Genomic DNA, 14,682 nt, shown 5'->3' on the forward strand with positions numbered 1-14,682 from the left:
CAATGGTCAGATTACCATGGTTTTAATGGGTAGTTCAGTCGGAGTTGGCGATGTTTTTAAAGTTTAAACAATATTCTTTACCACAGTCAACAGTACTACTATCATCAACTAGAAGGTATCCGCCCATGATGGTGGATGCTAGTTTTGAAGACATTAAGGTCTTTTGATCTGTCATCAGTAGTTTGGGCTGTTCATCCCTCCTCAATGATGTTGCTAGGGCTTCTTTGATCATTTCTGCTGTGAAAATATCTTCCATCAGCGAAGAGGGTTTCTCCTTCGACGATGGTTGTTTCTTTTCTATGCTGTTTTGTCGATCATCGATAGTCCTTCTGTCCTACCAATTTCTGCTGTGTCTCAGGTTAACTTCCTTGTCAATACCTGGTCTGCCAATGATACCTTAGATCAATGGTCTTCAAACTTTTTAACGCTGCGCTCCTGCAGTATAAAAAGAAAGCATAGGGCCCCCCAAAAAATTTTTCCAGAGTTATTCTATTCGATTTGCAATGTTTAAGTATGTCTAGACTTACGTAAACATTAGAGTTATGTGAAACCTTTTAAAAATGGCCCATTACTGAGTTGCTAACTGCTGATCATTTGTTTTCAGCTTAAACAAAGCACTGCTATCAGCATTATGCTTCTTTTAACCAGAGCCTGGCGCCCCCCTGGGACCAGTCAAGGCCCCCCTAGGAGGGCCCGCCCCCCAGCTTGAAGACCACTGTCTTAGATGATGAGTAGCCTACTATTTTAATCGTCGACAGATCTGACAAAATTGACTTTTTTTGTTTTTTGACTGAAGTCTTTGAATTAGTTCCTCTGTCACTTTTCTGTGGGTGTGGATTTTAGGCTGGGCAGTCTGTTTATTGAAGGAAGGCAGGTCCAATTAATTTTTTCTGGGTATTTGAGTTACTTGATTGACCACGTGACTGGGCGTTAAGCAATCCCTATTTGGTTGAGATCTGAGACCTTCTGTTGTTGCTATTGGTTTCAAATTCTAATTTTCCTACTAGTACTCTATGTCGTTCCTTATCAAGGTAAGGCCAGCCTTCTGCCACAATCCCTCAGTATCTTTTACGGAAATGTGACACAAATATTGCATTTCTTTGGATTGTGGTCCTGATGTAGAAACGTTATACAGATGGTATGCTTGTCTTTCATGTAGATTTGCCTATCGCCACATGCAGCACCCTTCATAAAAAGAGCTTGCTGTAGGGTGTCAAACAAGAGAATAATGCTAAATTGCACTATGTCTTAGTCTAAATCGTAGTTTTGAAGAGAAAACATTATATTAGAGCTGGGCTCTAGAGGGTTCTTCACACAAATGTGGCAGTTAGAGCCTCAAGGGATGGGAGGGGGCCTCTGTCACTCCACCTCAGTGGCCAAGGTTTCTAGTCTAACAACTGAGAATATTCGAGCATGTGAATCTATGCAAGATTCAATGCTAGGAAAACAGCAGTTACTTACTTATAACATCCAGGATCCACTCACTGTTCCATGAACGCATAAAAAGGCCTGACACTTTGCCCTTTTGATTCTCTTAATTGCATCACATTTTCACATACCCAGTCCTCATCTTCTTCTACACTGTCTACTTCATAAACATGCTCTTCATCTTCTAATTTATAGCAGGAAGATCATCAACAGCAAAAAGGCTGAACGCTACTGAAACTGTATTATTTGTTGTCACTTCCATCACCGATAAGGAATTAATTGACTGCTGAAGGCGTTTCAAAAGATGTGCTGTAGGAAGGTCTAGTCATCAACGAGATCATGGATGCGGATGTGGTTGGACAGTTTAGTATTCGATGAGGCAGAGGTAATTGAAGACACCAGTCTTGCGAAAGAAGAAGGACTGTTTGTTGATGAAATGATAGTAAATGAATATTGCAGCATGAGTTCTTAGAAGATTTTATCAAGAAGATCATAGAGGATTTTTAAGTTTTAAGCTCAGGAAGAGTCAATAAGATAGTTGTTGAGTTGTGAATATCTATAACATCTTCATCAATCCAGGTGTTATCATCACCTTTGACTTTTGTATTCCTTTACCCAGATTAGCCATTTTTCTACTACTCCTTGAAGAATGAGAAGAGTTTTTTAGTAGCTCTTTCTCTACCCAGATAGGCAGGGTTAGAAATGTATTCCCAGAGTAAGGAGAAGCTTCTTTATTCAAGAAGACAAGTATGCTGTGCCTGTTTTTCAGAGTCTTGGTATTAACGGGTTGGCAGAAGCAGCAGTCCTGTGGAATGTGTTAAGAAGGCAGTCAACACATTCATACAATTGCCATATCAGTGGTTCTATTTTTGTTTTGTGAATAATCTGTACACTATGTATGATTACAGTTGTACTCAAGGGCACCTTTTCACATGATATACCATAAGAAACTTAAGATGGCCACTACAACTTGGCTTAAGGTCCAGCCATCTCATTGACTCATAAAATAAAGACCCAAAAATGGGGATAGCAGCTGACTTACTAAATGTCATTATTATAACACTGCTATTATTTTAAGTGCTGAAGATTAATAACATGATGTTGGCGAATAATTCAAAGTATGCAAATCCAGTCACAATCCGATGACAGTGGATGGAGAGCTTTGGAGTTTCTACTTTGACATTACAAAATCCTAGAAACTCCAAGTAAAGTTGAGTTCCTGAGAATGAAGAAGACTGCTATTTAACAACTAAACTGAAAGGAAATATCAAACAGATGGTCGACTCAAGAGTGCCTGTGTCCAGGGATATTCAAGTAGAGACTTTGCAAGTCCATTTAAGACTGGCACTCTGAGGCATGTGTGGTAGGCTCGAAGACAGGATGAAGAGATATTTCCCACAGTTGATTCCACATACAAATGAAAAGCACTGTATCTTAATTCAGGAGAAGACATGGGAAGACAGTGATACTACCTGGTAATCTTCCTCTTTTGCTGAGATTTGGTGACAATATTTTCATCATCTCGTTTCTTGAGCACTTGGAAATTGTACTCCAGCTTCTCCTCGTTGAGTTGGTAGGTTGCTTTCATTTGCTGCAGTTGCTGCTCAAGTATCTAGTATCAAAAACCATTGGTTAGTGGGCAATGTTAGTACAATGTTTCTGCTTCTATATAGCAGCCAATTTAATAAGCACTGAATACAACCTAAAGGAATTCACTCAAAAAGACTCCCCCAGGGTTCCCATAATGTCACCCTGAAGCAAAGATATTCAAGATCCCTAAACTTGAGAAGTAATCTACAGCCAAATAACAACCCTTCCCTCTGTCCAGCAGTGGTACCCAGTGAACCCTGAAATCATGCTTGCAACAGACCTGCACATCAGTCTCCAGTTTAATCTTGATTATGCTGTACTCCTCGGCATCCTGCTCTAGAAGTTGCCTCATCTGCTGTTCGTACTCCTCCACTTTCCTCATGCGGGTCAACAGATACTCCAGCTGGGTAAGCAGGCAAGCACAAGACTTATAGCAATGTCTTTATAAATGTACAACGATTGACAGATTGTAGTTGACAGGAACAAACAGTGTTGAACGTTGTACTCAGATAGAATATATAATGCATTAGACAGCACACTGGTAAAAGTAATGATATCATTATTCAATGGCATTTCTTTTAAGATTAATATATTTTTTATGTGCAGTTAGAAAAAAAGTAAAAATTGAGATTATTTTTTAAAAACCAGAAGCGCTTAGTTAGTACATATGGCTCAGGGTATAGAACCTGAATAGATTTAACATAATGCAGCACAACATACAATAAAAATGTGTTTTTAGGTGTTATTCTCACTTACAGAGAGTATGTTTAACAACAGACCATAGCAGTGGTTTCCAGTCTGTGCGCCATGGATCCCTAGTACACCGTCAAAACTAGCCAGGGAACCCGCGCACCAAGCACTTTAATACATTTAATTTTGAAGGCTTTGTTAGCTTCAGTTAAACTAATTAGACTTAAACGCATATGTCGATGATTTGCAAGTGGCATGCCTAAAGCTGGAAACTTAGTGCTAAACTGATGGCATGTTGAGGGAGATGACCTCCATATTTCACTGGATCCCCAAGCTCCTACACTCCCAAACTAGGCAGAAGACGCCTGATTTAGGTTGTTAGACTCGTTGACAGTTTTGTTTTCAGGAATGTAAAGTTGTCCTGACTCTCAAACACACTAAAGCCCTCATGACGCTGCCGTGCGGGCGCAACACCGTAGTGGAATTGGGACCGACCTACGGTCGGCGGTCCCGACCGCATTATCAGGATGCGACTGCACATAACATGGCATTAGAACACTACAGTATCTGCTGGCTGAATTTCTCACCAATATGCCTACAGGAAAAACATACTGACAGCCGTCAGGAGTGCAAATAAAAGGCAAAATGCTGCAAAGACAAATCTGGAACTGAAAGTAGGCTGGCTCAAACTTGCCAGACATCAGGAAAGTAGGGACAAAATGCTCTGTTTTTTTCAGGGGAATTTAAGGTGGCTGAAGGTCTTGCAGTATTTGGCAGTAGTCAACAACTAACCAAAATCTACCCATTCACTGCCCTTCTAGCCTTTAAATCATAAGAGCACGTCGGTGTTATCCCCCCCAAAAAATGGCGCGCAGTATAGTGCTTGACAACATCAGTTTTAAATAGTAATAGAACCGATCCAGTCGTAAGAGATTTAGTAGGTGTTGCGATGGAGTATTCTGTCCCCCAAACTCTAAATCAGGCTCTAAAAGTTGAAGGAGTGTTCCGGGGTCCCCGAAAGGACCCGGGAATTGTTCTGACAATTCTGACCATCAATAATACGTTTATAGCTATCTACAATGCACAAAGACATTAATAATATATATTTTTTTACCAAGGTTCACAAATGCTAATCTATAGGCAGGGTAGATTCCTTAAGGCCCGAATGGAAATTGAGACCTTTTCACAGAAAAGGAAACTTGGCAGGTATCTCTCGCTGCTCCCTTAACCTATGCTGAGTAGACGGGAGGGTTAGGAGCTAGACAAATCTATGAAATAATCTCTGAATTCCCAATGGTATATACAGAGTCCCACCCCGTAGCCCGAAAGTACAAAGCATTTGCATTTCATGAATTGGTCGTACATGGCCTTTGGACTGAAAAAGTGGCCTTTTGCAATGTTTGAAAGACGTTCGCGTATTTTTGGTGATGCAACACTTTTGAGAATCGGTAATTTCTGCAATCCAAATTTGCAAATTGCACTTATAGAATCTATAATTGCGACTTTCAAACGGTATGACTGGTCGCAAAAAGGCCAGTTTGCACATGCAGATTACCACCAATCCAATTTAGGTGGTAGCTGTGTGCAAACCATAAATGCTGGTTCAGAATGCACCAGGGTTTCCACAATGGCTGCATTGTATGTGAGTCTGAGGAGGATGCAAATTCGGGCTGCTCAGCAGAGGAGTAAGAGGAGACAGGGGAGGATTTTCTGAGTCATCCAACACACTGAGTAAGAGCTTTTTGACAAAAACAAGCTAAACAGTGCTCTAATATTGGATATTATTGCACTTTTAAAGCCACATCTAGAAAGCAGTACAGCAATTCTATCCAAGTTCAGATGTTGTGCTCTTTAGACACTTTGGCCTCTGGTAGTTACCAGGGTGTGATTGCTGTTGCTAGTGGGGTTTCTCAAAGTGTGTTTTCACACTTTTTTCCAGAGGTTTCTGAATCCATTCTTCTCTTTATCAACCCATAATGCACAGGGAGTTCAAAGTATTACAGTGGCCATGAGGTGTGGTTGCTGCCTATCTATTTTAATGGGATCGTCGACCATGTGTGAGTCATCCTGCCCCTCCACATTTGTGCCATCATTGTCTTCCTCAGGTTGATCTGTTTAAAAAATGCCCTTACAATTAATTTTACTATGAAAGGGAAGCACTTTTTTTATTTTGCTATCATTTGTTTAATTAATTCCTACTACAATGAGTGCATTTTTGACTGCATGTCCCATAATGCACTACAATGGTATTTTTAGGACTCCCTACTAAAACCTCTGGGCCCGATTACGAGTTTGGCAGTCTTTAAGCAGGCCGCCACACCAGAGCCTGCCTGAAGACCACCAAACATCTCCGCACATTGCCTGCCACGTTACAAGTTTATTCGTGGTCTGGCAGGTGGTGCTTTGGCGTATGGTATATGTGGGCCTTAGAAAGGCAAAGCTGTGGGACTGCCGAGTGCATTCCTGCATGTCATGGACTGTGAAGTCTATGCTGTGCAGGAACAAGAGGTGCATACAGACAGGGGAGCACACCATGCACTCCCAGACCCTGAGGTCTCACCGCCATGAAAAGGGTCGCAGTAAGGAAACTTGTAATATGCTTGTCGGTGCCGCAGCAGAGCCACCAGGATATTGCGGCCTCACACCGCTGCAACACCACAGAGGGATCACGGATCTCTGGCGGTTGCAGTGGTCCTTTGACAGTACAACCGCCAAACTCGTAATAGGGCGGTTGGACCACCGGTACGGCGGTGCCTACACAAACTCCTTATTAGGCCATAAGTATTATGTTACTTGATTAAAGCATGTAGAAGACAGCTTAGAATAACAGATGTTAAAAGGCAAAACGTTTTACACTCACTTTGAGATGTTGCAGGTGCTGATCACCTTGCAAATTCCACATCTGCCTTTGGCTTCAAGGTAGTCTCCGCTATCAACTCCAGTGTAATGGTGGGTGGGAGGTCAGTCTAGGGCCTACTTCCTGTTGCTCATGACTCATTCAGGTGCGTCGCAACCTTCATCTTTGTGCGCGACCTAAGGTCACAGTACCTCTTCCTAATTTCATCGATGGAGTACAGTGTTAACCCTAAAGCACAGATTATCTGCTGCATCTCCTGCTAGATTTTCTTTTTCTGTGACTCTGGGACAGATGTGGCTTGCTGGTCCAAGTCACAATTTGCACAGGCAGCTGTTCTGGCTGCTTTTCGGGTTTAAAATGAGAAGCACTTCCTGACTTCATTACCCAGAACCAGGAAGTGCTTTTCGGATGTTTGCGGGCACATTCGCAATTTGTGTCCTGGTTTGCAGATTTGGTAATCCCAAATTGTAATACACAGAATATGTTAGACTCAGAGGATATCGATCAACTAAGGTCTGCAGAATGGCTACCGGCAGCAAAAGTGACTAATTATGTAGGTGGCAGGATTAGGAAACCTGGAACAAGGAGGTCAGGAGATGCTTCAAAGCAGAATGCCCAAGGCCCTCTCTGAAAGGGAAGGTACTAATCCTGTAGACAACCTGAAAGATAGCCATCTTTGTAACAAAATTCATAAAAGGCTCTAAGAAGGTATTGATCACTCCTAGAGAGATTGTCAAGATAAGCTCATGAACCTCATGCAGCCACTGACAAAGATTCTTAATATGGCGGAAAAGGCAAATATACTTGCAACCTAATATCCACTGATGCAACTACTAATGAACAGTGGTATAATGCTTAGGTATATTTTTCTCGTACTCGAGCTACACGGAGAGCAACGTTTGGGACGAGACCGTCAGACTCACAAGCTCAAGATTTGGGGACAAAATAGGATCCCTCAGATGCATGGATTGCCTTATTGACGTCGCGCAAGATACTGAAACCCTTTGTGGGTTGGAAATATCACCACAAAAGAAAGGTCTTTATCAAAAAAGGACATAGCCTTGAGAAAGTCGTGGGACGATTTCCCTTTGTAAGCGACAAAACACGTGTTGGCTGTCTGAAGCAAGACCAAAAGAAGAAAGAAAGAAAATAAGAATTGAAATAACTTGTGCATAATTTGTGCTTACATCGTGCACTTAACGAATTGTTGATACACCTATAACATGTGCTGAGGAATTCTTTGTAATATCCACTGATGTTTTATTGCTTTGGCCACAGCATGTTATATGTTTCCTTACGATGCGAACTGTGCCCTAGCTACATGGAGCCATCGCTCTCTTTTAATTAAAATGGACCTGAAGTTGAGGGAGCTGGCTACCACTGAAAGGGTGCCGTGGAGGATGGGGGTCTGTCTGGGTACCCCTTTATTAAAGAATTGAGCAAGTTTGTTACTACCTCTCTCAATAAAGTTCAATGAAAAGGGTGTTTGGACAAAAGATTTTCAGGGATGCCGGTAGAGGTAGAGGGTGCTCCAACCCTCCCTCCCCCCCACCTTATCTCCAAAATCGCCTAAATTCCAAAGTTTGGGGGATTCTTTCCCACTTTAGGTGCTGACCGAGGTCGTGGGACCAAAGGATCCCAAGGAGCAGCCAACGCCCCAGAAGGATTCTTCCCAATCAAAAGTGGGCAGAAGTTTGAGGAAGTTTCTATCAAAATGGAGGGAGGTAACTGGGAATGCTTGAGTTTTACAGACAGTGGCTGGTTTTCACATGGGATTTTACAGGGCCCCCAAACCAAGGAAGCAAAGCCAATCCAATTTACTTTTCAGAGGGAGACTTTTCCCTCATAGACCAAGGACAAGGAAATGCTAATATCAACCGCCTTCCACCCCAGGCGTTTTCTCAGCAATATATTTCCGGTCTAAATGAAAGACAAAAAGGCTTTTGACCAGTAATACATTTACAGGATTCTAGTGAATGGGTGGTACACTATCCTTTTATCATTAAAGGAATGCATTTGCTCAGAGACATATTGTTACCAAATGATTGGATGGTGAGACTGGATCTGAAGGATGCATACGTCACCATTCCCATTTTCGTACCCCATAGGTGATTTCTCCAGTTCAGATGGAGACATCTTGTGTGCGACTTCTCAGCATGGCCATTTGGACTTTCCTCCACTTCATGGTGTTTTACCAAGGTGCTGAGGCCTTTCATGGAACGTCTACAGTCCAAGGGGCTCAGACAAAATAGTCTACCTGGAAGACATTCTAAAGATGAGTCAAGACAGGGATTGTTTAAGCAAAGATCTCTCTATGACAATATCATTGTTTAAGGATTTAGGCTTTATATTCAAGATGCAAAAGTCAGTATGTAATCCTTGGTTGAATATAGTGTTCCGAGCATTAGTCATAGACACAATGCAACAGAACTTGAAACTTCCCTTGAAAAAGATGACATTTATTTGGAAGGAACTGAGGGAGACCTTACTAGAGGAAGAGATTCTTAAAGAAGTTTTGCCACAATAGTGGCCTTCTAGCGTCATTGATTCGGGCGATATTCTCCGGACCCCATCACAGTTAAGCACCATAGAGGATGGAGGTCGATCCGATCATCTCAAGAAAGGACTGACTTACGCAGCAGAAGTATAGCTCCTGATGGAGGACAGAACAGACTGAAATGTTGGCTCAACCATATGAAGCCCTGGAACAGCAGGGCCATAATTGGGTCAGCACCGGACATGGTGATAATTGCGCGCAAGTGGCTCAGGATGGTGGGTGCCGATTACAGGAAAATAGCCATGGGTGGCTTATGGTCAGATCAAGAGAAAAGTCGACACATACATTTCCTGGAACTGCTTGCCAGCTCATTCACAATGAAATGTCTGCTAGGGACAAGGTCTTATGTTCCATATTTCTCAAAATGGAAAATGTGTCAGGGGTCTGATAGATAATTCATCTGGAGAAACAAGGTTGAGAGCCCTTGAGGAATTAGGCAAGGATTTCTGGCACTTCTGCCTATTCAAGAGGATGTTAGCCACAGCAGAATATGCACTCGGGAGGCGTAATACTGTAGTGGACTGGAATTCCAGACACTTGAAAGATGTCAGCGTATGGAAACTCGATCCGGAAGTGTTCCAAGAATAATGCAGAAATGAGGGCCATGTCATAGAGACCTGTTTGCATTGCGCCTCGACCTTCAACTTCCGAGAGTCTTCAGTTTGAGGTCGGATTAGCTGGCAAAGTGGACAGATAAATTCCTGCAGCACTGGGCCAATGCAGAGGAAATGAACGTCCTCCTTTCTCATTGATCATAAGACTGACGGCGCAGGTAAGGGGACAAAAAGTTACCCTGCTCATGGTGACACCAGTTTGAAGTACACAAGCCCTGGTTTACAATTCTTCTTGAACATTCTTTAGATTTTCCAATCCTACTTCCCATCAGGGATAAGACGTTCTGAAGTATGTTCATGGGAACTCTCACCAGTTGGTGGCATGGGTGATTACAGGAGAAGCAGAGAAATTTCAGGTCTTTTGCTACAGCTTCAGGTCTTAGCAAGAGGACTTGGTTAATATCCACAGCCTAGCAATATGCCACGGCTTGAGGGATATGGTTCCATTGGTGACAGGGACAGAATCTGGAACTCGTGGTGGTGAATGTAGTGCATGTTCTGAATTTTCTATCAGAGCTGATAGATAAAGGTCTAGCCTACTGTACCATTAACACTTGCAGGTCTGCAATTTCAGCAGCCTATGTCCCAAATAAGAGGGTCTCAATGGGCGAACATCCCCTGGTCTGTAGGCTATTCGGATGACTATGACTATCTGTCCCTTCTGAACCAAAGTATTCCCAGTTATGGGATGTGAATACAGTTATACAGTTCTTGAACCCTTGGCTAGATAAGTAGCTTTTGTCCAGGAAACAGGCATCGGGTAAATTAGCTATGCTTGTATGAATTCTTATTTACCGTAGGAGAGTCTCAAATGTGAAATCACTAGATGTGTCACCTAGGATGTTTTACCCCGGATGGAGTCACTTTCACAGTCTTTGTGAACAGCAAATGTAATGTCAGGTTGGTGCACCACCAAGCCTTCCCAAACAACCGAAAGTTGTGTACTGTTAGATGCCTGAGGGCGTACAAGACTATGACGGAAGAGTTAAGGACCAACTGATGATATAGATTTCTCAACCAGACTCCATTTTAAATGTTCACTAGTGTTAGCTTGACTTTAGTTATTTTCTTCTTTCATGCTTTCTTGACACGAAAACACATTCAGGGCTGAACAATAAAATGTTCTCATTAATTTATCGGTGGAATACAAGATATTAGTCTGGCCAAGATGCCCCAAATATCTATATGTCAGGATCATCTGGTACACATATAAAATATAATAATGATACGTGCACAGAGGTGACGCATATGAAGAATACTAACATGCCTGCAAGACCAATTTACCAATAGACACAATAGGAGAAACCTGTAAACTCTGTTGAGACCTGGGTGATTGTAATAGACTACAATAGTGTCTCAACAGGTAGTATTATAAGGAGAAATTATATACAGTAAAATAAATTACAAGCAAACAAAGAGAAATATGAGAAACATCAAGGTTGACTTTCGCAGTCTGTATTCTATAATGGGCACAGAGATACATTTCAGCCAGCAATATCAATAGTAATTGTAAGTAAGTGTTATCAGCAAAAAAGTGCAAACATAGTGCTCATGAAAAAGTGAACAGCGCATGTGACATGGTGAAAGTAAACAGCAAGAAGGCGTGACTTTAAAATGGTACGTAACATGAGAAAACTGGGAACATTAATTTACAGAGACATGTTATGTGCCAGAGGCTGTAAGTACTGGCATTGTGACCCCCATTGAGTACCGGAGCTAGGAACAGTGCTCTCCAACATCCTAATCTTACAGGACCCCATAACCAGCAGGCAGTCATATTGTCCCCAGCCAGACCTGGGACAATGCGCCTGTCAGGACCAACTGTCTGGCAGGCATAGTGACCTGCCATGGGGGTGGGGTGCTGGGCACAGTGCACCCCCACACCCTAAAAATACTGGCGTGCTGGGACACCATTCCCAGCAGGCAGTCATGCTCTTCCACCAGCCATGCTGTAACTTGCCTTCTTGTACCAATTGCCTGACAGGCATTACGACCCTCATGGTGGTGACTGGACATAGTGTTCCTCTACCCCCATACAACTAGGCTGCCAGGACCCCATTTCTGGCATTCATTCTGATGAATAAGTGTATTAAGATGAACTGCTCAACAGGAACTCTGACCAACAGACGGGTGGACTAAGTTTAGAGCAGGTAGAAAGCAGGGCTGGCCAGTTTACCTTTTATCCTTGTTGTAGTCTTTCAGCGGAGGTTCCTTGTTGGGTGGCAGCAGCAACACAAGGGGTGGGGAGGGCAACTGAAGCCCTGCAATTAAGATCCATAGGATACCATTGGCCCTTCCCCTTGCGTCACACACCCTAATGTGCTACACTATAGTAGGCCAGGAAGAACTGGTGGAGGAAGAGAAGATGCTCTAGTTATTTCATTCCCCTGTGCCTGCCTTCTGTTCTGCAGATGCTTTGGCTCAACATGGACAAAGCTTCCCTCTAAGGATTCATGTCGGTGCTTTTCGGTTTCTACCTTCAAGGGGTGATTTTCTTCTGGTCAGTTATTACCAGCAAAAATCAGTTGAAGTGGAAAATCAGATACCCTAGATATAGATAGAGGAGGCTTAGAGATTAAGGTTTTGTATGAAGTCTTTGGCAACTCGTCTTTAACATCAAAAGGATCAATGTCGAACGAGAATCAAGCTTCGTTGTCATAAATGAGAGCCATATGTCATGTTCCTGGTCACAGTGGAGTAGATTGGTGTTGTTGTGCCTTGAGGGGGCAAGTATATTTATAAGTAAATAACATAAGTGCTGATTTGGTGCTAAAATTATTTGTTTTTATTGTGTTGTTATTGCTGCTCGTGTTTCAATGAAAGGACTGAGGCTTTAAATAAAATCATTGCACAGGTTAGTAAGCGTCAGTGGCAACGTGGGTGTGGATAGGTTATTTATGCTGCACCCAAACTGCCACCTGTGGTTCTTCTCACAAGGTCCATGAGGGAGTACAAGCTCCCTGTTGCTGCTCTCAAGGAGAAGCCCTTGAAACGAATATTGTACATTAAAACGCGATCTATTACATTGCGTGCTTTTACAATGCGGTTGTTACAACAACCGCGTTGTTAGTATGCGATGCATTTACATCGCAAGTCATTACAATGACTTGCAGTAGGGGTCGCGCTGGACTTAGGAATAGTATTATTTACTATTCCTACTTCAGTTTGTGCAACAGTAGGGTAGGTGTTGGAATTCATTTCCAATACCTCAGTGCCCCCTACAGCAAGTCGTTGTAATGACTTGCGATGTAAATGCATTGCGTACTAACAAGTCGGTTGTAACGACCGCGTTGTAATAGTACTTCGATGTAATGACAGCGTTGTAAATGCTGTTTCCCCTTGAAACTCACTTTACACTTAATCACTCCCAACAGCTGTTCAAAAGTCTCTGCAGTCTCATGTTTTTGAAACAGCCTGTAGTGACAGACAATCAAGCTGTTCTTCTTTGAAGAACACTCTGTGGAAGCTCATAAATCAATGCTAGACAAACGAAAACAATTATACATTCAATCAAAGCATGTTGTTTATAGGCTTGAATTGCAATCAATCGATCAATCAGTTCTTGTATAATGCGGTTTATTACCCGTGAGAGTATCTAGGTGCTGATTGGAAGGTCTCAGTCGAATAGCCAGATCTTGTGTCCCTTCCTGAAATTTGTCAACAATTGTGATGGACGAAAGTGGAGGGTAAGGGCGTTCTAGGATTTGGCGGCTAGGTTGGAGAAGCATCGTCCTCTGATGCAACGGATGTGTGGTGTCTGTGTAAGGTTGAGGTGAGCGAAGCAGAGGTTTCTCGTTGGTTGGTGGAACTTCAGGTGGTGGTTCATGTATGCTGATACTTAGGCGGGTTCAGGGCTTAGTAGGCATGGGTCAGAAGTTTAAATTGGCATATTTTCTAGATGGGCAGCGAGTGGAGGTCTTTCAGGTGTTCTGGATCATCTGGAGTCTTCTTATGAGTTTGCTGGTGGTACCTGAATAGAGTATGTTGCCGTAGTCCAGTTGGCTGGTAATGAGAGCCTGTGTCACTGTTTTTCTGGTGCTGATGGGAAACCATTTAAAGACTCTGCAGAGCATCCGGAGTGTGGGCAAGCTGAGGAGACGACGTTGACCTGTAGTTTCATGGAGAGTTTGCTGTCCAGAATGATGCCAAGGTTACAGGCGTGTTCTTTCGAGAGGGAGGTGTGGCTGCTGAAAATCAGCACTTCGGTTTTGTCCGCGTTGAGCTTTAGGCAGTTTTTGTTCATTCAGGTTGAGACGCTGTTCATGCAGCTGTGGAAGTTATTTTTTGTCGTGGTGGGGTCCGCTAAGAGCGTGAGTACAAGCTAGGTGTTGTCCACGTAGGAAATGATGCTGATGTCGTGGGTTCTGACGATGTCTGCTACTGACTTTATGAAGATGCTGAAGAGGGTGGGACTGAGGGATGAGCCATTCAGGATGCCGCAGATGATGACCTTGGGCTGTGAGGTGAGGGTAGGGAGGCGGATATGCTATGTGCGTCTTGTGAAAAAAGATGCCATCCATCTAAGGGCAGCGTCTTTGATTCCGATCTGGTGTAGTCAGTTCATGAGAGTGTGGTGGGAGACGGTATCGAAGGCGGAGGTGAGTTTGAGAAGGATCAAGGCGGCTGATTCTCCTCTGTCGAGTAGGATGCAGATGTCAACTGTCACAGTGATCAGGGCTGTCTTGGTGCTGTGGTTGGCTCTGAAACCTGATAGGGAGGTGTCTATCAGGTTCTTTTTCTCCAGGTGTTTGGTGAGTTGGAGGTTGATGGCTTTCTCCAGGACTTTGGTGGGAAACGGGAGAAGCGAGATGGCGCTAGTTCTGGAGGCCGCTGGGCCTTCTTGAGGAGAGATGTCACCTCTGTATGTTTTCAGGCATCGGGGAAGGTGGCTGTGACAATTGGAGCATTGATGATGGTGGTGAGCTGGTGGCTGATTGATGTTTAAG

At 43.2% G+C, this 14,682-nt stretch overlaps 1 protein-coding gene across 1 annotated transcript in view; it reads right to left on the reverse strand.

Annotated features, from left to right (window-relative positions):
* Window positions 1-14,682, reverse strand: part of LOC146822050 (dynein regulatory complex protein 1-like) — a 1,074,594-nt gene that overhangs the window by 698,588 nt on the left and 361,324 nt on the right. Inside the window, exons 7-8 of the mRNA XM_085613165.1 lie at window positions 3,299-3,421; window positions 2,901-3,040 (exon numbers count right to left, since the gene is read on the reverse strand). Of these exons, the coding sequence (XP_085469291.1) occupies window positions 2,901-3,040; window positions 3,299-3,421 (263 nt within the window). The remainder of the gene's footprint in view (window positions 1-2,900; window positions 3,041-3,298; window positions 3,422-14,682) is intronic.

Source organism: Triturus cristatus, chromosome 6, assembly GCF_964204655.1.
Source record: "Triturus cristatus chromosome 6, aTriCri1.1, whole genome shotgun sequence".
Taxonomy (NCBI): Eukaryota; Metazoa; Chordata; class Amphibia; order Caudata; family Salamandridae; genus Triturus; species Triturus cristatus.